We start from the raw sequence: 24265 nt of genomic DNA, 5'->3' as shown, positions 1-24265 counted from the left end.
ATATAGAGCTCAGTTCTAATAAAAACACAACTTTTGAGAAGATAAAGACTAAAATACCAAAGAAATAACAGTACTGTACAGCAAGCTCTTTAATTTTGTTTTCTAATTTGCCATTTAATTAAACTATGGGAATTTAATGATTTGAGACCCAATGGAAGTGAATGAAGACAAGCAGCATCCGTTTCAAAAACCTCATCATTTCGCAAATGAAGGTGGAATTTCACAGACTAAAAATAATGTATGCAAAAAATGTGTAAAGAGTTTAACTTATGTAGGCTATTGTCTGAACAACTTCAAGAAGTAGGCAGGCTACTTCTACTAAGCTGCAATTATATATATATTTTCTCATTCATATTAGAGCTGTCTAGGTGTCTAACTGTCTAATTTGCTGGGTTATGATATGAACAAAGCTATATTCATCGTTGGATGTGCCGCACATGCAGTTGTCGTATTTTAAGGATGGTGCTGTTGTCGGCATTATGGTTGTATTTCTCTCTGTTATCACTAATACCTTTGTGTGAATTTCAATGTTATGCATTTCAATTTTTAAAATGGCTTTATAGGCCTATGTTTTTGAACCAGTCATGCTCTTAAATTAATTAAAGTCATTAATTCATATTTGTTTATGCTGCAGCAGCAACATGATGCGTTAGGATTAGGAATGGATGAATGAAAATATATGAGACTGTCTGTCACGTTGTGGTAGTAAGATTGGATATCTTGGATATGCCATTAAATGTCCAAAAGGTAATTGCAAACTCCTTAGCAGATATTTGAAGTTTGAATCTTTGCCCCATTCCCAAATCAAACATATCAGGGGAGATAAATAGTGTTTGTATAATGTCAAACAAGATAACAGATCTTTTATTGGTTGTCTTGTAATAACGAATCTATGAAGGTGATATAGTTTAAAATGGTTTCCGCCAGTAGAGGCGCTCGAGCAACCGAAGCAATGACACACATCCGAGTCTAGGAGAAGAAGAGAAGTGAGCGAGGGAAGGGGACATAAACATGAGAAGTGGAACACAGCCGTTCATTCTGCTCTAAATCTGCTGTTTTTCAGACTGTGAGTACATTCATTTTATCATTTATTAGGAGAAATCTAAATCCAAACGACTAAACGAGTCTGTTCATTTAGTGAATCACTCAGAAATGAATCGAAATGAAACCAACTGATGTTGTCCATACGCTCGTGAAACGTAAACTCGTTATTGACTGTTTTTTACATTACAATTTGTGAAGATTATGAGTTATAGTTTCATTTTATGTAATGAACAAATGAAACCTGGTAAATAGTTTTTTTAATGTAGGGGTGGGGATGTAGGGAACTATCGCAGGGCTAGTTGTAAAACGCATGCTAGCATGACGAAACTTTGTGTATAATTTACTAGCTGCCATATCAACACTGAGAAAAAATTTCTTCCAAGTTCATTTTTCATCTCTTGTCTTTTGTGTTTATTTAAAATTAGATAAATCTGATATAATTTTAATCTACAATCTTAACAGATTATATAGTTATTTAATGCTTCACCAACTAGCAGAACACACTCGCCGGGTTTTAGTCTCAGTTGTGCGGCTGGGAAATGTTATAACACTGCGTTACAGTGTGCCCCATTAGAGCTATAATACTCTATTCAATATTTTTATGAATTCTATTAAAAAACATGAGAAATAAGTTGAATAAAGACTGAGAGCCAATGTTCAGAATAGATTAATTATTATTATGTTTTGATCTATGCGGCATACAGCTCTGTGTTTTGTGGTGTGTTTGTTGTAAAAAAACAAATCGATGACAAAAATGTTTCTAAACAATGAGAGTTTAAATGCTGGGGAATATTCCCATCTTCCCACAGAAGAAGCAGCAAGCAGGAGGAATTACTCCAGGAGAAACTACGGACATACTATTGTAAAGATGGAGTTTGAGGAAGAACCCTGCAGAATAAAAGATGAAGATACAGAGGAACAAATAGGTTGGTGTTTTCCTTAATTCTCTTTAATGACTGATGAGGAACATTAAGATGAAAACTCACATATCCTCCTGAGACCCAGGCATAGACTTTTTTCTACTATAGAGGACATTATATTTTAGCGAATTTCTCTGAGATCTTCATACATGTCACAGTCCTGTAAAGAGCACATTCAGGGCTTTTCAGTGATACCACATTTTTTTGTAGGATTCACCATTAAAACTCCCTCTACTTGGACCAGGACTTACAGCATGTTTATCAGGCATTTTGGGGAGACACAACAAGTGAAAAGGGAAAGATTTTTTTCTTCTTTCAGTATTCATCCAGTATTCCTATGAAATATGAGATATTCTTATGAAACTGTTTACAAGTTATTACTCCCTTTTTTTTATCCATTACATGTTGCCACAAGAACACATTCATATTCAAATACAGTGGGGAGATCATTTGATACACTGCCATTTTTGCAGGTTTTCCCACTTACAAAGCATATAGAAGTCTGTAATTTTTATCATAGGTACTCTTCAACTGTGAGTGACGGAATCTAAAACAAAAATCCAGAAAATCACATTATATGATTTTTAAGTAATTAATTTGCATTTTATTGCATGACACAAGTATTTTATACATCAGAAAAGCAGAACTTAATATTTGGTACAGAAACCTTTGTTTGCAATTACCGAGATCATACGTTTCCTGTAGTTCTTGACCAGGTTTGCACACACTGCAGCAGGGATTTTGGCCCACTCCTCCATACAGACCTTCTCCAGATCCTTCAGGTTTCGGGGCTGTCGCTGGGCAATATGGACTTTCAGCTCCCTCCAAAGATTTTCTATTGGTTTCAGGTCTGGAGACTGGCTAGGCCACTCCAGGACCTTGAGATGCTTCTTACGGAGCCACTCCTTAGTTGCCCTGGCTGTGTGTTTCGGGTCGTTGTCATGCTGGAAGACCCAGCCACGACCCATCTTCAATGCTTTTACTGAGGGAAGGAGGTTGTTGGCCAAGATCTCGCGATACATGTCCCCATTCATCCTCCCCTTAATACGCTGCAGTCGTCCTGTCCCCTTTGCAGAAAAGCATCCCCAAAGAATGTTTCCACTTCCATGCTTCACAGTTGGGATGGTGTTCTTGGGGTTGTACTCATCCTTCTTCTTCCTCCAAACACGGCGAGTGGAGTTTGGACCAAAAAGCTCTATTTTTGTCTCATCAGACCACATGACCTTCTCCCATTCCTCCTCTGGATCATCCAGATGGTCATTGGCAAACTTCAGACGGGCCTGGACATGCGCTGGCTTGAGCAGGGGGACCTTGCGTTCGCTGCAGGATTTTAATCCATGACGGCATAGTGTGTTACTAATGGTTTTCTTTGAGACTGTGGTCCCAGCTCTCTTCAGGTCATTGACCAGGTCCTGCCGTGTAGTTCTGGGCTGATCCCTCACCTTCCTCATGATCATTGATGCCCCACGAGGTGAGATCTTGCATGGTGCCCCAGACGGAGGGAGATTGACCGTCATCTTGAACTTCTTCCATTTTCTAATAATTGCACCAACAGTTGTTGCCTTCTCACCAAGCTGCTTGCCTATTGTCCTGTAACCCATTCCAGCCTTGTGCAGGTCTACAATTTTATCCCTGATGTACTTACACAGCTCTCTGGTCTTGGCCATTGTGGAGAGGTTGGAGTCTGTTTGATTGAGTGTGTGGACAGGTGTCTTTTATACAGGTAGCGAGTTCAAACAGGCGCAGTTAATGCAGGTAATGAGTGGAGAAAAGGAGGGCTTCTTAAAGAAAAACTAACAGGTCTGTGAGAGCCGAAATTCTTACTGGTTGGTAGGTGATCAAATACGTATGCCATGCAATAAAATGCAAATTAATTATTTAAGAATCATACAATGTGATTTTCTGGATTTTTGTTTCGCCTATACATGTCGTCTTATGCCATTTTATTTTCTTAATAATGTGTCCTCTACAGACATAGCATAAAACATGAATAAAATAAAAAATTCTCCAATGATTTCTCATGCCACAAACAATGTAATGACATAAATTAAAGGGATAGTTCACTTTGAAATTAAATTTTGGTATGTTTTAGCTTACCTGAAGGGCATCCAAGATGTAGGTGTCTTTTTTTCCGCAGTAGTTTCAATATGGATATATTTAGGTCAAACCGTTCTTGTCTGACAGTCATATCATGCAGGTCTATGGTCACGGTCTCAAAGAGCATGCACAGAGTCCAAATTAAAACAATTCCCCATCGTCCAAATTAAACAATTCCCCATCGTAAGTACACATTGATGGCCTAAGACACGAAACGAGCAGTTTGTGTGAGAAAACGAACAGTATTTATATCGTTTTTACCTCTTATAACACAACCACGTCCAAGTGATCTGAGGGCGCGGGCGCTTCCTGCTGTGTGACGTGTACGCAGACTGGTGCATAGATATATATACACTAGATGTCGCATTAAAGACATTTGTTCCAATGAACTGCCGTAGTCAAGGCGACATCTAGTGTATATATCTATGCACCAGTCTGCGCACACGTCACACACCAGGATGCGCTCGCGCCCTCAGATCACTTGGATGTGGTTGTGTTATAAGAGGTAAAAACTATATAAATACTGTTCGTTTTCTCACACAAACCGCTCGTTTCGTGTCTTAGGCCACCAATGTGTACTTACGATGGGGAATTGTTTAATTTGGACGATGGGGAATTGTTTTAATTTGGACTCTGTGCATGCTCTTTGAGACCGTGACCATAGACCTGCATGATATGACTGTCAGACAAGAACGGTTTGACCTAAAAATATCAAAATTGAAACTACTGCGTTAAAAAAGACACCTACATCTTGGATGCCCTTCAGGTAAGCTAAAACATACCAAAATTTAATTTCAAAGTGAACTATCCCTTTAAATTCACAAAGAAATCTCTTATATTTCTGGTTCTCAGGAGTATATAACAGTACATCTAGAACTAGATACTAGTAGACTCAGTAGTAAACTAGATTTGAGCTACATTTAAAATGAATTCTTGATTTCTTTGTTTCTCATTTTCCTTCTCCGATTGAATTTGGGGAATTTATTATTTGATATGTTGATTTTAGACCCGATGGAAGTGAATAAAGACAAATGGCATCATTTCACTAATGAAGATGGAGAACTGATATATAAAAATGAAGACAAACATCTGTTTGAAAAACCTCATCATTTCAAAAATGAAGATGGAAATGCAGTCGTTTCACAGACTGAAGAAAATTTCACACAAAAACAAGCTGAAAAATCTGGAGACAAAGAATTTTTCACCTGTTCTGAGTGTGGACTGTTTTACGTGCACAAATCAGACCTTAACAAACACATGAAATCTCACACTGGAGAAAGTCTGTTCATATGCTCTCAGTGTGGAAAGAGTTTCACACGTAAATCAACCCTTAACAGACACACGAGAGAACACACTGGAGAAAAACCATTCACCTGCTCTCAGTGTGGAAAGAGTTTCAGTCGCAAAGAGGACGTTAATGTGCACATGAGGATTCACACGGGAGAAAAACTGTTCAAATGCTCTCAGTGTGGAAAGAGTTTCACTCATAAAGGAGGCCTTAATGTGCACATGAGAATTCACACAGGAGAGAGGCCTTATACATGCTCTCAGTGTGGAAATAGTTTCACATCCCAAAGCGTTCTCACCACTCATCTGCGCCGTCACTCTGGAGTGAGATCATTCAGCTGTGATCAGTGTGATAAAACATTTGTTTTGGCATCAAGCTTAAAAACACACCTTAAAACTCATGCTGGTGTGAAGCCTCACTTTTGTTCTTTTTGTGGAAAGGGTTTTTCACGACTGCAGAATTTAAAACAGCATGAGAGTGTTCATACTGGTGTGAGACCTCATTGTTGCTCTGACTGTGGGAAGACCTTCACTACATCCAACAATTTAAAAACACACCAGAGAATTCATACTGGAGAGAAGCCGCACCAGTGCTCTTCGTGTGGGAAGAGTTTCACCCAATTATCTACTCTACAGAAACATGAGAAAAACCGTTGCCCGACATTTTCTAATTAGCAAATGTTCATGTTCAGATTCATCACTTACAAGTAAATGATTTGACATTTAGATTAATCAAAAGCTGGATAATTTGCTAAAAATTTGTATTGAAGTTTGATTGTTTGACAAGGGGAACCTTTGGGGAAGGTCAAAATAATAGTTAGAATATATGAGGGATTTGGGTCAAACTGGCAACAATAGTCCGTTAAATCATAATTCTATATTTAAAATAACTTGTTTTAGATGTATAGACATGATGCGCTAAGATATTAGGGGTGTAAATATTAATCGATTCGTATCGATGCATCGATTATACAGCCGACGATTCGATGCACCGATGCGTCCGCAAGAGTATCGATTAATGTGTTTATTTTGCCGCCTGTCTATTTTCAGCATCTGCTCCGACATATGCGTACAACCTACTAGCTGCGGGTGGCGCTAACCTCATTATTGTCTTCTACTTCACACCGCTTCACACGCGTTACTTGCGTTTCACAGTCTATCTATGTTCACACACATTGTTTTGTAGAGTCTGACTTTCAAGAGCGATGGAACCGTCAGAGCGAGCTGGCAATGAAAGTGAAATGTTAAACACTCCAGTCGGCGTCAAGTCATGGGTGTGGAAGTATTTTGGCCTCAGGAAAAGCAGTGGTAAGAGATGGAGCAGTGGTAAGATATGTTGCCGTTTGTCTGATTGCACTTTATTGTAACGCCCGTTTCACACATACTCCGTTTGCAGTGCGTATGCTGTGCATATTTTTTTCCGTACCCATGTTAACCGGTTAGAGCTTTCACACTGCACGCGGTTGCAGTCCGTCGATCCGTTCCAGGAGCAGTGCGTACAGTGTAGCGATCGTTTCCGCACCGAGTCTATTTCTGCTATGCTACACGCGCTGAATTAAAGTGACAGCGCATGTTTCGTGGTCAAAATGAACACAGATTGACATGAAAATGTAGTAATTTCACCATAAATGGGTTTAATTAAATAAATTGTAGTAATCTCACCATTAATGTATTTAATTTAATTCTACTATTTTTCACAGTCATCTTTTTTACTTTAAGACCGGGGTAAAGCAAGGAAAACTACAATTTACCTCAACAAGGTGACATAATGAACAACACTTGTCTCATTCGTGGAGGTGGAAAAACAATTTCTTTGTGACATGCAATTGTATTCTGTATTCTCAATAAAAGGCAAATTATTTATTATTTTTGTTGATTTATTTGAAACTTAATAGATATCATGTAAAAATATATCGTATTGAATCGTATCGTGGGGAATTCTAAAGTATCGAAAATAATCGAATCGTTGGCTTAAGAAATCGGTATCAGATTGAATCATCATGAAGGCTCCGATTTACACCCCTATAAGATATTAACGACTTTTTTGCATTGAAAAAGATTTGAATAAAATTGCAGACAAACAGCAAATGCTTAACAGCTTTAATAGTCATATAATTTAATTAGGGTCTACATTCAAAATAAATAATTTTGCTAACTTAAATTCATAATTTCTTGATGCAGAATGCCACCTATGGACTGGAGATGTTCTGCTCTGATGTCTCTGAAAGTGTCTCCCCTGTTATCTGGAGTGCCATCAAAGGGCACTCCTGTTTCCTTGATCATATCATGAACTATATTTCCCATAACACATTGCCAGCACTCATTATGCTTGATTACTTCCAACTGTGCATCGTTATCCTGTAAAGCTCTGCCGATAGAGGATATGCACATGACATCACCGTCGACCGGAGTGACTGCTGTTAAGCCCACTGAGTGATAAAATCATATCCTATATATTGTATTGTACTAAATTGTAATAAAGTCTTCAATTTAAAATCATACCCTATATACAAACCCGATTCCAAAAAAGTTGGGACACTGTACAAATTGTGAATAAAAACAGAATGCAATGATGTGGAAGTTTCAGATTTCAATATTTTATTCAGAATACAACATAGATGACATATCAAATGTTTAAAAAATGTATTATTTTAAGGGGAAAATAAGTTGATTAAATTTCATGGCATCAACACATCTCAAAAAAGTTGGGACAAGGCCATGTTTACCACTGTGTGGCATTCCCTCTTCTTTTCATAACCGTCTGCAAACTTCTGGGGACTGAGGCAAATTGCTCAAGTTTAGGAATAGGAATGTTGTCCCATTCTTGTCTAATACAGGCTTCTAGTTGCTCAACTGTCTTAGGTCTTCTTTGTCGCATCTTCCTCTTTATGATGCGCCAAATGTTTTCTATGGGTGAAAGATCTGGACTGCAGGCTGGCCATTTCAGTACCCGGATCCTTCTACGCAGCCATGATATTGTAATTGATGCAGTATGTGGTCTGGCATTGTCATGTTGGAAAATGCAAGGTCTTCCCTGAAAGAGACGACGTCTGGATGGGAGCATATGTTGTTCTAGAACTTGGATACACCTTTCAACATTGATGGTGCCTTTCCAAATGTGTAAGCTGCCCATGCCACACGCACTCATGCAACCCCATACCTTCAGAGATGCAGGCTTCTGAACTGAGCGCTGATAATAACTTGGGTTGTCCTTGTCCTCTTTAGTCCGGATGACATGGCGTCCCAGTTTTCCAAAAAGAACTTCAAATTTTGATTCGTCTGACCGCAGAACGGTTTTCCACTTTGCCACAGTCCATTTTAAATGAGCCTTGGCCCAGAGAAAACGGCTGTGCTTCTGGATCCTGTTTAGATATGGCTTCTTTTTTGACCTATAGAGTTTTAGCCGGCAACGGCAGATGACATGGTAGATTGTGTTCACCGACAATGTTTTCTGGAAGTATTCCTGAGCCCATGTTGTGATTTCCATTACAGTAGCATTCCTGTATGTGATGCAGTGCCGTCTAAGGGCCCGAAGATCACGGGCATCCAGTATGGTTTTCCGGCCTTGACCCTTACGCACAGAGATTGTTCCAGATTCAGTCCGCTGACCTGAAGCCTCTTTCGCTCAAATCTGCTCTCTTGCTGCCACTGGCATCAGTTAAGCGAGTAGGCAATTTGCAAGTGTAAGCGCTTCCTTCCTTGAATACGGGCCCAACGACTCCAGAGTCGTCCTCAACCCAAGGCATGGGTATGTTCCTAATGTGCTCTCCGTTCAGAGTGCAGGTCATTTCGCTATCAGTCCTTCCCTCGCCAGGAACAAAGGAACCTTTTTAAGACCCATTCCTTGGTTCCCTATATTTTATTTGATGAGAAAATTAAACGTTAAACATATATTTAATGTATGCAAATCATTTCTAATGTAAGCAGTGTTCTAATGACAAATAAGTTTCCCTCTGTTAAACCACAACCCCCCACCGTCCCCCATTAGATTAGCCAGCTATTATGTAAAACTAATCATGCAGTTGGAATATTAAAATTCTATGCATATGATAATTAGGAACTATAAAGAACAGGAATTGACCAATCATAACTCAATATTGTAATGGTTCAAGCGCATCACTTGACGTTCTTTTAAAAGAAGAGGACAGACGTTATGATATTTCTTTGATTAGTGTTTAAGGACATTCCCCTTACATAACATTAAAACCAATAACGAACCGCTAAAGTGTGTTGATTCAGTAAGGGATTGTTGTCTTGCTTTGAGTTTTTGAAAGTTTATGCATTCACAAATGTGATAATGCACACATATGGTTGTAAATTTAAATAAAAGGCAACCATAGGGCCTAGGCCTGTATTTTAAATACTTTAGAAATAAAGATGTTATAATAAAATCATATATATATATATATATATATATATATATATATATATATATACAGTGAGGAAAATAAGTATTTGAACACCCTGCTATTTTGCAAGTTCTCCCACTCGGAAATCATGGAGGGGTCTGAAATTGTCATTGTAGGTGCATGTCCACTGTGAGAGACATAATCTAAAAAAAAAATCCAGAAATCACAATGTATGATTTTTTAACTATTTATTTGTATGATACAGCTGCAAATAAGTATTTGAACACCTGAGAAAATCAATGTTAATATTTGGTACAGTAGCCTTTGTTTGCAATTACAGAGGTCAAACGTTTCCTCACCAGGTTTGCACACACTGCAGGAGGGATTTTGGCCCACTCCTCCACACAGATCTTCTCTAGATCAGTCAGGTTTCTGGGCTGTCGCTGAGAAACATGGAGTTTGAGCTCCATCCAAAGATTCTCTATTGGGTTTAGGTCTGGAGACTTGCTAGGCCACGCCAGAACCTTGATATGCTTCTTACAAAGCCACTCCTTGGTTATCCTGGCTGTGTGCTTCGGGTCATTGTCATGTTGGAAGACCCAGCCTCGACCCATCTTCAATGCTCTAACTGAGGGAAGGAGGTTGTTCCCCAAAATCTCGCAATACATGGCCCCGGTCATCCTCTCCTTAATACAGTGCAGTCGCCCTGTCCCATGTGCAGAAAAACACCCCCAAAGCATGATGCTACCACCCCCATGCTTCACAGTAGGGATGGTGTTCTTGGGATGGTACTCATCATTCTTCTTCCTCCAAACACGTTTAGTGGAATTATGACCAAAAAGTTCTATTTTGGTCTCATCTGACCACATGACTTTCTCCCATGACTCCTCTGGATCATCCAAATGGTCATTGGCAAACTTAAGACGGGCCTTGACATGTGCTGGTTTAAGCAGGGGAACCTTCCGTGCCATGCATGATTTCAAACCATGACGTCTTAGTGTATTACCAACAGTAACCTTGGAAACGGTGGTCCCAGCTCTTTCCAGGTCATTAACCAGCTCCTCCCGTGTAGTTCTGGGCTGATTTCTCACCTTTCTTAGGATCATTGAGACCCCACGAGGTGAGATCTTGCATGGAGCCCCAGTCCGAGGGAGATTGACAGTCATGTTTAGCTTCTTCCATTTTCTAATGATTGCTCCAACAGTGGACCTTTTTTCACCAAGCTGCTTGGCAATTTCCCCGTAGCCCTTTCCAGCCTTGTGGAGGTGTACAATTTTGTCTCTAGTGTCTTTGGACAGCTCTTTGGTCTTGGCCATGTTAGTAGTTGGATTCTTACTGATTGTATGGGGTAGACAGGTGTCTTTATGCAGCTAACAACCTCAAACAGGTGCATCTAATTTAGGATAATAAATGGAGTGGAGGTGGACATTTTAAAGGCAGACTAACAGGTCTTTGAGGGTCAGAATTCTAGCTGATAGACAGGTGTTCAAATACTTATTTGCAGCTGTATCATACAAATAAATAGTTAAAACATCATATATTGTGATTTCTGGATTTTTTTTTTTTAGATTATGTCTCTCACAGTGGACATGCACCTACGATGACAATTTCAGACCCCTCCATGATTTCCAAGTGGGAGAACTTGCAAAATAGCAGGGTGTTCAAATACTTATTTTCCTCACTGTATATATATATATATATATATATATATATATATATATATATATATATATATATATATATATACACTCACCTAAAGGATTATTAGGAACACCTGTTCAATTTCTCATTAATGCAATTATCTAATCAACCAATCATATGGCATTTGATTCAATGCATTTAGGGGTGTGGTCCTGGTCAAGACAATCTCCTGAACTCCAAACTGAATGTCAGAATGGGAAAGAAAGGTGATTTAAGCAATTTTGTTGGTTGTTGGTGCCAGACGGGCCGGTCTGACTATTTCACAATCTGCTCAGTTACTGGGATTTTCACGCACAACCATTTCTAGGGTTTACAAAGAATGGTGGGAAAAGGAAAAAACATCCAGTATGCAGCAGTCCTGTGGGCGAAAATGCCTTGTTGATGCTAGAGGTCAGAGGAGAATGGGCCGACTGATTCAAGCTGATAGAAGAGCAACTTTGACTGAAATAACCACTCGTTACAACCGAGGTATGCAGCAAAGCATTTGTGAAGCCACAACACGCACAACCTTGAGGTAGATGGGCTACAACAGCAGAAGACCCCACCGGGTACCACTCATCTCCACTACAAATAGGAAAAAGAGGCTACAATTTGCACGAGCTCACCAAAATTGGACAGTTGAAGACTGGAAAAATGTTGCCTGGTCTGATGAGTCTCGATTTCTGTTGAGACATTCAGATGGTAGAGTCAGAATTTGGCGTAAACAGAATGAGAACATGAATCCATCATGCCTTGTTACCACTGTGCAGGCTGCTGGTGGTGGTGTAATGGTGTGGGGGATGTTTTCTTGGCACACTTTAGGCCCCTTAGTGCCAGTTGGGCATCGTTTAAATGCCACGGCCTACCTGAGCATTGTTTCTGACCATGTCCATCCCTTTATGACCACCATGTACCCATCCTCTGATGGCTACTTCCAGCAGGATAATGCACCATGTCACAAAGCTTGAATCATTTCAAATTGGTTTCTTGAACATGACAATGAGTTCACTGTATTAAAATGGCCCCCAGAGTCACCAGATCTCAACCCAATAGAGCATCTTTGGGATGTGGTGGAACGGGAGCTTCGTGCCCTGGATGTGCATCCCACAAATCTCCATCAACTGCAAGATGCTATCCTATCAGTATGGGCCAACATTTCTAAAGAATGCTTTCAGCACCTTGTTGAATCAATGCTACGTAGAATTAAGGCAGTTCTGAAGGCGAAAGGGGGTCAAACACAGTATTAGTATGGTGTTCCTAATAATCCTTTAGGTGAGTGTGTGTGTGTATGTGTGTGTATATATATATATATATATATATATATATATATATATATATATATATATATATATATTGAAATTATGATAAAAATTATATGTAGGTTATTTAAAATAGCATAAATACAATATATAAAATAATGGTAAAACTTTACAATAAGGTTTCATTTGTTAACATTAATTGATGTATTACCTAACCATAACTAACCATGAGCAATACATTTATTACTGTAGGACTATTTATCAATCTTTGTTTAGATTAGTTAATAAAAAATACAACTGTTTGTTGTTTATTCATGTTAGTGTAGGAAATGAGCTCTATGAAATATTAATAATCAATAATAACTTGTTATAATTGATTATGAATATTTGGATCAGTTAGTATAATTATCTTAATATAGTAAAATTAATATTACAATAAATTAACCTGTTTGTGTAGTGAACACTGTGTTAATTGTTTATTAATTCTAAGAAATGTATGTTTCCGGGGTGTGGGAAATGTCTTTCTTACTGTACAGCACCATTCAGAGCCTGTAGCCAAAAATCTGCATGATTAGCGACTCCAGTATGAGCTTGAGACACAGACAACTTTACATGTCACAGGAACAAGACTTTATTAACTAAACACTTAAACTACTCTAACATACACATACACACATCATGCATACAGTTTACCAAGGGAAAGAGCTGAAGCAGAATACAGGAAAGCATGAAGTTATAGCATTGTTTGAAATTCAGCAGATCAACAGCCTTGAGCAAACCATCAGTTTAGTTCTAACACATCCTTCCTTTAAAAGGGGCAAGGATACTTAATGTATCAAATAATGAGACTAAGTTTGATACTTGCATGTCTCGCCCATTTGAATTAAACTTTCCTAAATGCAATTTGTTGAAGCTCCAGTTGATCTTTGCTGATGTTGTCTTGATGAGAGAGAACCATTTGGAGTCAGAGTATCTTTAGTGAATGGAAAGACAAGGCCGCAGCCTGGCACAAGCTTGGGGGTCCTTAGAAAACTTCTAATTCAGCATCATCTTCACATCAGGATTCCAGAAAAGGACTAAGGGCCCTATCTTGCACTCAGCGCAATTGACTTTACACCGACGCATGTATCATTCCTATTTTGCACAGTGGACTTTTCCCTCCACAGACGCACGTCGGTAAACTAGGAAATGCATTTGCGCTCCCAGGGGCAGTTCAGCGCAAAGAGGAGGCGTGTTCTGGCGCAAACGTTCCCTGGTGCTATTTTGCAGGTTTAGAAAACAATTCCGCCACTGACCAGGAAAAACCTAGTCTAAAGTCAGTGGCGCGTTGCGCATGTTATTCCTATGCTATTTTAAGGGTGCATGCTTGGCCATAATCAATGTAGCATGTGCACAACGCGCATACACTTTGCTTTATCTTATCTACACACAGATGCAGCAGTTTTCATTTTTAGAAAACCCCAAAAAACTGCAGCAGCAACAACATGATGCGCCAGGAACAGGCGCGTAGCCAGTAATGATCAGGGGGGCAATCCAGCAGCCGAAAAAGCGTACCACCCCTGGGGGCTGCCATCACCTGCTGTTAGAATTCCATTGACTCCCATTCATTTTGGCGTCACTTTGACAGCTAATAACTTTACATCTGAGGCGTTTGAAGACTCTATTTGTCCATTATTTATTTCTAAAGAAACACAACAATGTATAAAATGCTCCATTACCTTGTATCTTACGTTATGGCTCCTAGAAGCAATTTTTGTAAAAACAGGCTAACGATTGCGTCATAACCACGCGACTCTCTGGAAATTACCGTATAGACAGGAGGAGAAGCTCGCAGTCAATCTGGAGGACGTGGAGGCATAAAGTCTGATAAAGTCAAGGGAGAAGTCCATAAAGAATCATAAAGTTGCTCCTGCTCCTAGCTCATGGTCAGCTCCTACTCACGCTCTCTGTTTCTGCAAGTTTCGGAAGGGAATGATTCAGATTTCTCTTGGCACAGCTTCTAGAAGACAGAGAGTTTGCTCACGTCACATCTGCGTTGTTAAGCTCAGTTTGAGTCTGCGCAGTTCGCTCAGCCATCCATCAGGAAGTGAGAGCTTCTAATTTGCTTTACTTTTCTCCGTTGAAATCTATGGGGTCGCTGTGTCCATTTCTTATACTGTCTATGGTAATGGGCCAGGGCGGCACTGACCCGCCCACATTACTCACTGGCCCGCCCAGGCAAGTTTGATCAAAATACATTTTTAGTTTATTTTTATTATTCAAATGTATTTACGAATATATATTAATATAAACCTGATTTATTGTTGACTGGTGTGTGTGTATAATTTGTTTTCCAAATAAAATAGAACTGTTGAAGCAAGTTGTAGAAAGCCTCCCTCTGGAACGTAATTGGTTGCTAAGAGTTCCATCAGGAAGACTCTGGGCGGCGGGCTCTGGCGGCCTTTAGCCAGCTAACTTTGCTAGCTGCTTTTTAGCCAAAAAGTTATTTTAAAAAGAACTCTGTGACTCTTTGGACTATGATGAGATCATTTCTGTTTTCAACACTAAACCCAGGCACTTGCTTCTTGTTTTGAATGAGAACATTTTCATTTTCTTGAATGAAAACAACAAAAGGTAGGCCTGTTGTTTAACTAATTTCCCAAATTTTTGCCCGTGAAGTGATTTAAGGCAAGACACGACAGGCAAAAACATCAGGGTTTTTTTTTTTTCACTGGTCAATTTTGAGATTTTGGGCTATTTGTCTTCAATGCCTTATTTCAGACTTGTGGTGAAAAAAAGTCCAAAATACACATTTAGGTCTTTATTTTACTACATTTTGTCTATTTGCGTCGGTAGATTTCTCCTAAATTAAACAAAAGTTGGCGTTCTTAATCAATATGCTGCTCCACAATCTCTGTCTGCACCTTGTCATCACATAGTGGCTGGCTACCGTTGAACTAAGCTCTCTCTCTCCTGTACAATGCTGTCGGATCCAAATATGTTTTATAATATGTCATAAAATGTCATTTCCTTTAATCAGCAACCAATCCTGAAAGTACAATGGGGCATTTAAGTCTAAAAGCGAAATCTCATTGGCTGATGTCAATTTCTGACAACGTGATTCGTTCAGATGCATCACGTGACGTGCTCTGACATTTTGATGTGTGTTTTTGACTGGGGTTCTGTTCAGTTGAAGGCCATAAATGCTGTGTTATAAGTTTTTATGTGTTTTAGGTGGTTTGTATTATTGTATTGCTGATGATTTGATAAGATATTGTGTCTGTAAATAGTTGTTTCTACTAAAAAAGTATGATTTTTTACATTACAAAATCTTTAAATGCTGTTTTCTCAAAATGAGTTTTTGTCATTCTCCGGTACAGACATCTCAGCTATGTAGCACCTGTGTACACCAAACTTTCCAGTTATATACTTAGCAGTATTCTGAAGATATTTTCAGAGGGATTTGTTAATAAATCATTCCTGACCTGATTTATGTGACATTTTAATAATAAAAAATGGCGAAAATCAATTTAAGGCTTTAGACAGTATATTTTGTTTTCCTAGGTAATAAAAGCATATATTCTGAAATCCCTCTGAATTTTTTTTTTCATCTTGTGTAAACAAAATGAAAAAATAATTTTGCACCTGGCTTTATCATATCTACCGAAAATATAGGCCTATGCACAATCGTGCATGCTTAATGAGATAATGCCTAATTTGCATAATTAAACGTAATACAACTTGTAATACATTTTTTATATATACTTGTGTAAGTAATCAACTGAGGAAGTTTTATGGTAATATCTATTATTTTAAAATGTTACCCTATGGCACAAAAGCTTTATTTCCACCAGGCTGATTGCATTTAGCCTACTTTATTTTCAGGTGAACTTTCTTTGCACTGCTGACTAGCCTGAATAAAATAGACAGGTTATTGTCTATGCTGGTTTGTCCAGCCTTTATTGAGCTCTGTTGGTTGAACATGATGACTAGACAGTGTTTTGTTATTGCCTTTGCCGAATATTGCAAAATAAAGGTTTAACTGTTTTTGCAGTTTGTCTATTCTTTGTTCTACTCTCTAAGGTTTAATTATTATTCAACTTTTTTTTTTTCTAGGAAAAACTATAGGCCCACTCACTTTTTCACTGGCCCGCCCAAAATACAATATCTGCCTATGCCACTGGTCAGGAATGGATGAATGAAAATATATGAGACTGTCTGTCTGTCTGTCACGTCGAGGTAGTAAGATTGTATATCTTGGATTTGCCATTAAATGTCCAAAAGGTAATTGCAAACTCCTTTGCAGATATTTGAAGTTTGAATCTTTATCCCAAATCAAACATATTTGGGAATAAATAGTGTTTACATGATCTCAAACAAGATAACCGATCTTATATTGGTTGTCTTGTAATGTAACGAATCTATGAAGGTTAGATAGTTTAAAATGGTTTCCGCCAGTAGAGGCGCTCGAGCAACCGAAGCAATGACACACATCCGAGTCTAGGAGAAGAAGAGAAGTGAGCGAGGGAAGGGAACATAAACAGGAGAAGTGTAACAGCCGTTCATTCTGCTCAAAATCTGCTATTTTTAAGACTGTAAGTACATTCATTTTATCATTTAATAGGAGAAATCGAAATTTAAACCACTAAACGAGTCTGTTATTTAGTGAATCACTCAGAAATTAATCGAAATGAACCGACTGATGTTTTTCATACACTCGTGAAACGTAAACTCATTACTGACTGTTTTTCACATTATAATTAATGAAGTTTTTGAGTTGTGTTTTCATTTTATATAGGGAAAAAAAATAAACCTGGTAAAACAGTTTTTAATGTAGGGGTGGGGAGGGATGTAGGGAACTATCGCGGGCTAAAACACATGCTAGCAAATAAACTTTGTGTATTTATTAGTTGCCATATCAACACTGTCAGTGTTTAGAGAAGAAAATGCGCCAAAATGTAAAAATCTTTGTAACATATCACTGAACATTTATTTAACCATAGCAAAAGTAAATTTCTTTCAAGTTAATTTTTCATCTATGTCTTTTGTGTTTATTTAAAATTAGACAAATCTGATATTATTTTAATCTCCAATCTGTTATTTAACAAATTAGTTATTTAATGCTGATCTCGCCGGGTTTAAGTCTCAGTTGTGCGGCTGGGAAATGTTATAACACTGCGTTACAGTGTGCCCCTATTAGAGTTATGATACTCTATTCAATATTTTTATGAATTTTATTAAGAAACCATGAGGACAAAGCCGAATAAAGACTTGAGAGCCAATGTTCAGAATTTATTATTTATTATTATGTTTTGAATTATGCTGCATAGCTATGTTTTGTGGTGTGTTGTAAAAGAAAATCAAACAATGAGAGTTTAAATGCTGGGAAATATTCCCATCTTCCCACAGGAGAAGAAGCAAGCGGGAGGAATTACTCCAGGGGAAACTACTTACATACTATTGTAAAGATGGAGATTAAGGAAGAACCCTGCAGAATAAAAGATGAAGATACAGAGGAACAAATAGGTTGGTGTTTTCCTTCATTCTCTTTAATGACTGATGAGGAACATTAAGATGAAAGCTCACAGTTCCTCCTGAGACCCAGGCATACACTTTATCCTCTGTAGAGGACATTATATTTGAGCGAATTTCTCTGAGATCATTCATGTCACAGTCCTGTAAAGAGCATATTCAGGGCTTTTCAGAGATACCAAATGTTTGGAGGTTTTACCATTACAACTTCAACTCCTTGTTTTTTAAAAAAATGACTGATATTGACTGAATGATCAAATTTAGCACTCTTATGGAAATATTATAATATTTTGTGTGTCTGAGTTCCCTTATGAGAACGGTTCTCTCGTATTGCATTGCAAACGCTATGTGAAACTCCTTTCTCGAGAATATTGAAGCCTTTATTTTAAAACGCATTGCAGCTGCACAGCAAGAGAGCATCATAGCTTGAGTGCCTCGAGCTGATTGGCTGTGCTGCAGCAACTGCACAAACCTATTGCGAGTCGCCAGAGGCGAGTGGTCCAATCGGAGCCCCTGACACCTTGCCAGCCTCGAGAGCGCCAAAATAGCCGTAGCTGAAGAGTATAAATTCAGAGAAAACTCGCCATATGACAGATTTAATCTCCTTCAGCTCAAGCTCTGTTTCTCACCTCATTTCGCTGACCTCTCCGGATAAGAAGCCTTCTCGCCGTCGAGCAGCCCTTCAGCGGAACAGCTTCAGCGCCCGGCATTTCTCACCCAAGCTGGCGCCCATCAAGCTCTGTTAAGGAAGAAGTGGCGCGAGCAGAGGATCCACGAGCACAGTGATTTGAGCACCTGCACACCGGGTCCCTCCCCACGTGCCTCTCCTACACCTTCTGACACTTCTCCTGTGTTATTCGCAAAGACTGACCAACACCCCTCTCTCGAAGTGGCTGCACTCGTCTCTTTCAGCGGATCTGCAGAGGACCTGAATGATGCAGTTTCTGTGGCGGCGTCTGAGTGTGAGGATTGGTTGGGCTCCATGGACCCTGCCCCTCCTTCTCAGACTGAAAGAATCGACACCAGAGCGAGTATTGACGCCGAGCGTCTCCGCGTTGTCACTCGCGCTGTCGACCAACTGGGACTCGACTGGCTTTCCCCAGAAGAGCCCGCTAGAAGCCGCCTTGATGAATGGTTCCTGCCGAGGTGCCAACAGGCTCCTCACCAGCGTGCCGCTCCATTTTTCCCAGAGGTCCACAACAAGCTCACTAAATCCTGGTGCACGCCCTTTTCAGTTCAGTTGGAGTAGTGTTAAATGCAGAACATGGGCCCATCATTTGTCAGGCACCCCTGCACCCAAACGCTGTTTTAACAGCGACCCACACAAGGCACAAATTGAGCAAATTTCCTCACATAAACCTCTGTCAGGTCGAGCCCCTGAGTCTGGGCGCTTCGCCTTCAGATATGATCCAACCACTGGCTTATCGGGCTCTGGCTTGGCAGGCCATTCCTGAAATGTCAGATTGGGTGATGAACATCATAATGAACGGTTACTCGCTTCAATTCGCCCGCAGACCTCCGCGCTTTCGCGCTATGACTTACAATTTGGTAGGGAGAACTATGGCTCATGTCTTCTGTTCCGAAGTATCGAATCTGCTGGCAAAAGGAGCTTTTGAGATCACAAAGCGAGTCGGGCTTCTACAGCCGTTACTTTTTCGTGCCCTCATGGTACAGCCATTGTAGATTGCTTACTTTCACATCCAAGTGAACCCCCATCACAGGCCATTCTTGAGATTCGCCTTCGAGGGGCAGACATATCAATATACAGTCCTACCATTTGGACTGGCTCTAGCGCCTCGTACATTCACGAAGTGCATGGATGAGTCTCTCTCCCCCCGAGACAGCGGGCAATGCGTATTCTGAACTACATCGACGACTGGCTCATACTGACTCAGTTAGAGGCGGAGTCGCATACTCACAGAACCTGGCTCCTTGGCCATCTTGAAAGCCTCTGGCTCAGGGTAAACTTTGCTAAGAGTGTGTTGTCCCCCAGCCAACGGATTACGTTCCTGGGAACAGTTCTCGACTCCATTCACATGAGAGCATGGCCCACGCCGGGCCGGACTCTGTCAATTCAGCGGCTCGCCGCGTCGTTCAAAGTGGGCTCCTGTGTACCCCTCAGAACGTTTCAAAGGGTTTTGGGACTTACGGCTTCAGCATCGTCAGTACTCCAGCTAGGCCTACTGCATATGCGCCCCCTTCAGCTGTGGCTAATGCCTCAAATTCCTGCCCATGCATGGCATCCGGCCCTTGTAAATATCAGGGTAAACCAGCGCGGTACCAGAGCTCTGGCCCCCTAGAAGGACACCAGCTGGTATCAGCAGGGTGTCAATATGGGTCTGGTTTCAGAGAGGAGGGTTAGCTCAACAGACGATTCCAACCTCGGTTTGGGAGCCCTGTACGAGGGCAGGCCTGCCTCTGGCCTCTGGTCGAGCTCGGAGAAATACCTACACATCAACTGCCTTGAAAATGAGAGCAGTTTTTCTTGCCCTGAAATCCTTCCTCCCATATCTGGCGGGACACCACGTCTTGGTCCGTACGGGCAACATGGTGGTGGTACCCTACATAAATCGCCAGGGCGGTCTCGGGTCTCGCAGCCTGTTCACAATAGCCAAACAGCTACTGGTCTCTCCACCCCCGGACGGTTCTTTTGTTATGGGAAGACTTCGGCAAGGCAGAGGTAGACCTCTTTGCCTCAGAAGACAACTCTCATTGCCCAACCTTCTTTTCGAAGAAAAGGGACTTGCTGGCCCACGAGTGGCCCAGCCTCCCCCTTTATGCGTTCCCTCTGGTCTCGATGCTCCCTCAGGTCATCGAACGGATCAGGAACACTGAGTGCGCAGTCCTTCTTGTAGCCCTCCTCTGGCGAACCCAGATTTGGTTCCCAGAGTTGATGCAGCTGTCCACAACAGCTCCGTGGCTGATCCCGCTGAGGAGCGACCTCCTCACGCAGGCAAACAGGACGATCTGGCACCCCCGTCCCGACTTGTGTGCCCTTCATGCATGGCCCCTCAACGGGTACCCCAGGACCTCCCAGAAGGTGTCCTGAATGGAGGCTAGAGCTCTGTCCACTAGGCGCCTCTACCACCACAAATGGTCAGTGTTCTTCAGCTGGTGTCTAGCTCTGAACCTCGACCCGCATAGTTGTGAAGTACCAATGGTGCTTACATTTCTCCAAGAGCTGTTGGACGCAGGACGCTCCCCCTCCACGCTCAAAGTGTATGTGGCAGCTATTGCAGCTTTTCACTTGCATAGTTTGTCTTATTTCCTGTTTTCGGTCGAAGTCCACAGTAGTCAATTGTCGAGTTCACGCGCGTGATCATAGGTAACTAACTAACTAACTAACTGCGTGAACTTGACAATCGACTACTGTGGACTTCGACACAGGCAGGCAAGGTACCAGGCGCTCCGATTGGACCGCTCGCCTCTGCCGACTCGCCATAGGTTCATGCAGTTGCTGCAGCACAGTCAATCAGCTCGCTAGCACTCGAGCTATGATGCTCTAGCTGTGCAGCTGCAATGCGTTTTAAAATAAAGGCTTCAATAATTATCGAGAAAGGAGTTTCCCATAGCGTTTGCAACGCAGTACTCGTTCCCTTATCTCTAAGGGAACTGAGGTTACGTAAGTAACCAAGTATGTTTATTTATACCCGAGTAATTTTCCAATTGTTTGTCATAAATAAACATCTCAACATTATGATGTTTTCAATCAGAATATGAACGAAATATTCTGAATATATTCAGAATATTATGAAACAGGGCACTGATTTCATACATGTCCTCTGTAGAGACACCAGGACATACATCATGTTTATCAGGCATTTTGGGGAGACGCAACGTGAAAAGGGAAATAAATTTTAAATCAGTATTCCTATGAAGTATGAGATATTCTTATGAAACTGTTTTTAAGTTATTACTCCCATTTTTTTTTTTTCATTACATGTTGCCACAAGAACATTCATATTCAAATTAAATAAGTTGTTTAGAATGGGACTACACATTTATGGCAATTCTACACATATTGCATAAAGTAAAATAAACTGACATAAACTAAATTTACAAAGGAATCTCTTATATTTCTGGTTCTCGGGAGTATATAACAATACATCTAGAACTAGATACTAGTAGACTCCGTAGTAAACTAGATTTGTGCTACATTAAAACTTAATATTTGATTTCTTCATTTCTCATTTTCCTTCTTTAATTGAATTTGGGGAATTTATTATTTAATATGTTGATTTTAGACCCGATGGAAGTGAATAAAGACAAATGGCATCATTTCACTAATGAAGATGGAGAACTGACATATAAAAATGAAGACAAACATCTGTTTGAAAAACCTCATCATTTCAAAAATGAAGATGGAAATGCAGTCGTTTCACAGACTGAAGTGAATTTCACACAAAAACAAGCTGAAAAATCTGGAGACAAAGAATTTTTCACCTGTTCTGAGTGTGGACTCTTTTACGTGCACAAATCAGATCTTAATAAACACATGAAATCTCACACTGGACAAAATCTGTTCATATGCTCTCAATGTGGAAAGAGTTTCACACGTAAATCAACCCTTAACAGACACACGAAAGAACACACTGGAGAAAAACCATTCACCTGCTCTCAGTGTGGAAAGAGTTTCTGTCGCAAAGGGGACGTTAAAGTGCACATGAGGATTCACACGGGAGAAAAACTGTTCAAATGCTGTCAGTGTGGAAAGAGTTTCACACGTAAATCAACCCTTAACAGACACACAAGAGAACACACTGGAGAAAAACCATTCACCTGCTCTCAGTGTGGAAAGAGTTTCACTCATAAAGGAAGCCTTAAAGTGCACATGAGAATTCACACAGGAGAGAGGCCTTATACATGCTCTCAGTGTGGAAATAGTTTCACATCCCAAAGCGTTCTCACCACTCATCTGCACCGTCACTCTGGAGTGAGATCATTAAGCTGTGATCAGTGTGATAAAACATTTGTTTTGGCATCAAACTTAAAAACACACCTTAAAACTCATGCTGCTGTGAAGCCTCACTTTTGTTCTTTTTGTGGAAAGGGTTTTTCACGACTGCAGAATTTAAAACAGCATGAGAGTGTTCATACTGGTGTGAGACCTCATTGTTGCTCTGACTGTGGGAAGACTTTCACTACATCGGGCAACTTAAAAACACACCAGAGAATTCATACTGGAGAGAAGCCGCACCAGTGCTCTTCATGTGGGTAGAGTTTCACCCAATTATCTACTCTACTGAAACATGAGAAAAACCGTTGCCCGACATTTTCTAATTAGCAAATGTTCATGTTCAGATCCATCACTTACAAGTAAATAATTTAGATGAATAAAAAGCTGGGTAATTTGCTAAAATTTGTAGTTAAGTTTGATTGTTTGACAAGGGGAACCTTTGGGCAAGGTCATAATAATGAATATATGAGGGATTTGGGTAAAACTGGCAACAATAGTCCATTAAATCATAATCTATATTTCAAATAACTTGTTTTAGACGTATAGACATGATGCGTTAAGATATGAAAGACTTTTTTGGATTGAAAAAGATTTTAATAAAATTGCAGACAAACAGCAAATGCTTAACAGCTTTAACAGTCATATTATTTCATTAGGGTCTACATTCAAAATAAATAATTTTGCCAACTTAAATTTGTAATTTCTTGATGCAGAACGGCATCTATGGACTGGAGAGTTCGCTTTTGAACATGTTCTGTTCTGATGTCTCTAAAAGTGTCACTCCTGTTAGCTGGAGTGCCGATAGCCATCAAAGGGTTGCCTGCATTCATTATGCTCGATTACTTCCAACTGTGCATCATTATCCTGTAAAGCTCTACCGATAGAGGATATGCACATGAGTCTTGTTAGTGTCACACTGCATTTCTGAGAGCCCTCCCTCTGGTTATCTGTGTTTTGGTTTTCATTTTCTGCCTGGTTTCTCGGATTTCGTTGTTTGATTGTTTTTCTGCTCTGTTGTCTCTTTGTATTATCTGTCCTGTATTTTTGACCTGTTGCCTGTTTTATGGATTATGATTTCGAATTTCTGTAATAAACGACTGCAGTTGGATCCTCAACCAGTTTCAGAGTATTTTGTGACAAAAGATCTAGATGTGAATAAAT

At 40.1% G+C, this 24265-nt stretch overlaps 1 protein-coding gene across 3 annotated transcripts; it reads left to right on the top strand.

Moving 5' to 3' along the window:
- The first annotated feature begins 971 nt into the window (after nt 1-971).
- On the top strand, nt 972-24219 carry LOC311097515 (uncharacterized protein). 3 transcript variants are annotated; one of them, XM_084137250.1, is made up of 4 exons: nt 973-1066; nt 1854-1970; nt 18025-18141; nt 22392-24219. In XM_084137250.1, the coding sequence occupies exons 2-4, from the start codon at nt 1913-1915 to the stop codon at nt 23363-23365; spliced, it is 1149 nt and encodes a 382-aa protein (XP_083993376.1). In that variant the 5' UTR covers nt 973-1066; nt 1854-1912; the 3' UTR covers nt 23366-24219. The 3 variants fall into 3 exon arrangements, with proteins under 3 accessions (XP_083993378.1, XP_083993376.1, XP_083993377.1); XM_084137252.1 differs by lacking the exons at nt 18025-18141; nt 22392-24219 and adding an exon at nt 5068-8077 and having other exon boundaries at nt 972-1066; XM_084137251.1 differs by lacking the exons at nt 973-1066; nt 1854-1970 and adding an exon at nt 16946-17210.
- The last annotated feature ends 46 nt before the right edge of the window (nt 24220-24265 follow it).

The sequence above is a fragment of the Abramis brama genome, assembly GCF_963993115.1.
Source record: "Abramis brama genome assembly, chromosome: 15".
NCBI classification, from domain to species: domain Eukaryota; kingdom Metazoa; phylum Chordata; class Actinopteri; order Cypriniformes; family Leuciscidae; genus Abramis; species Abramis brama.
The sequence above is the reverse complement of the archived record's forward strand: the minus strand, read 5'-3'. Positions and strand labels throughout refer to the sequence as shown.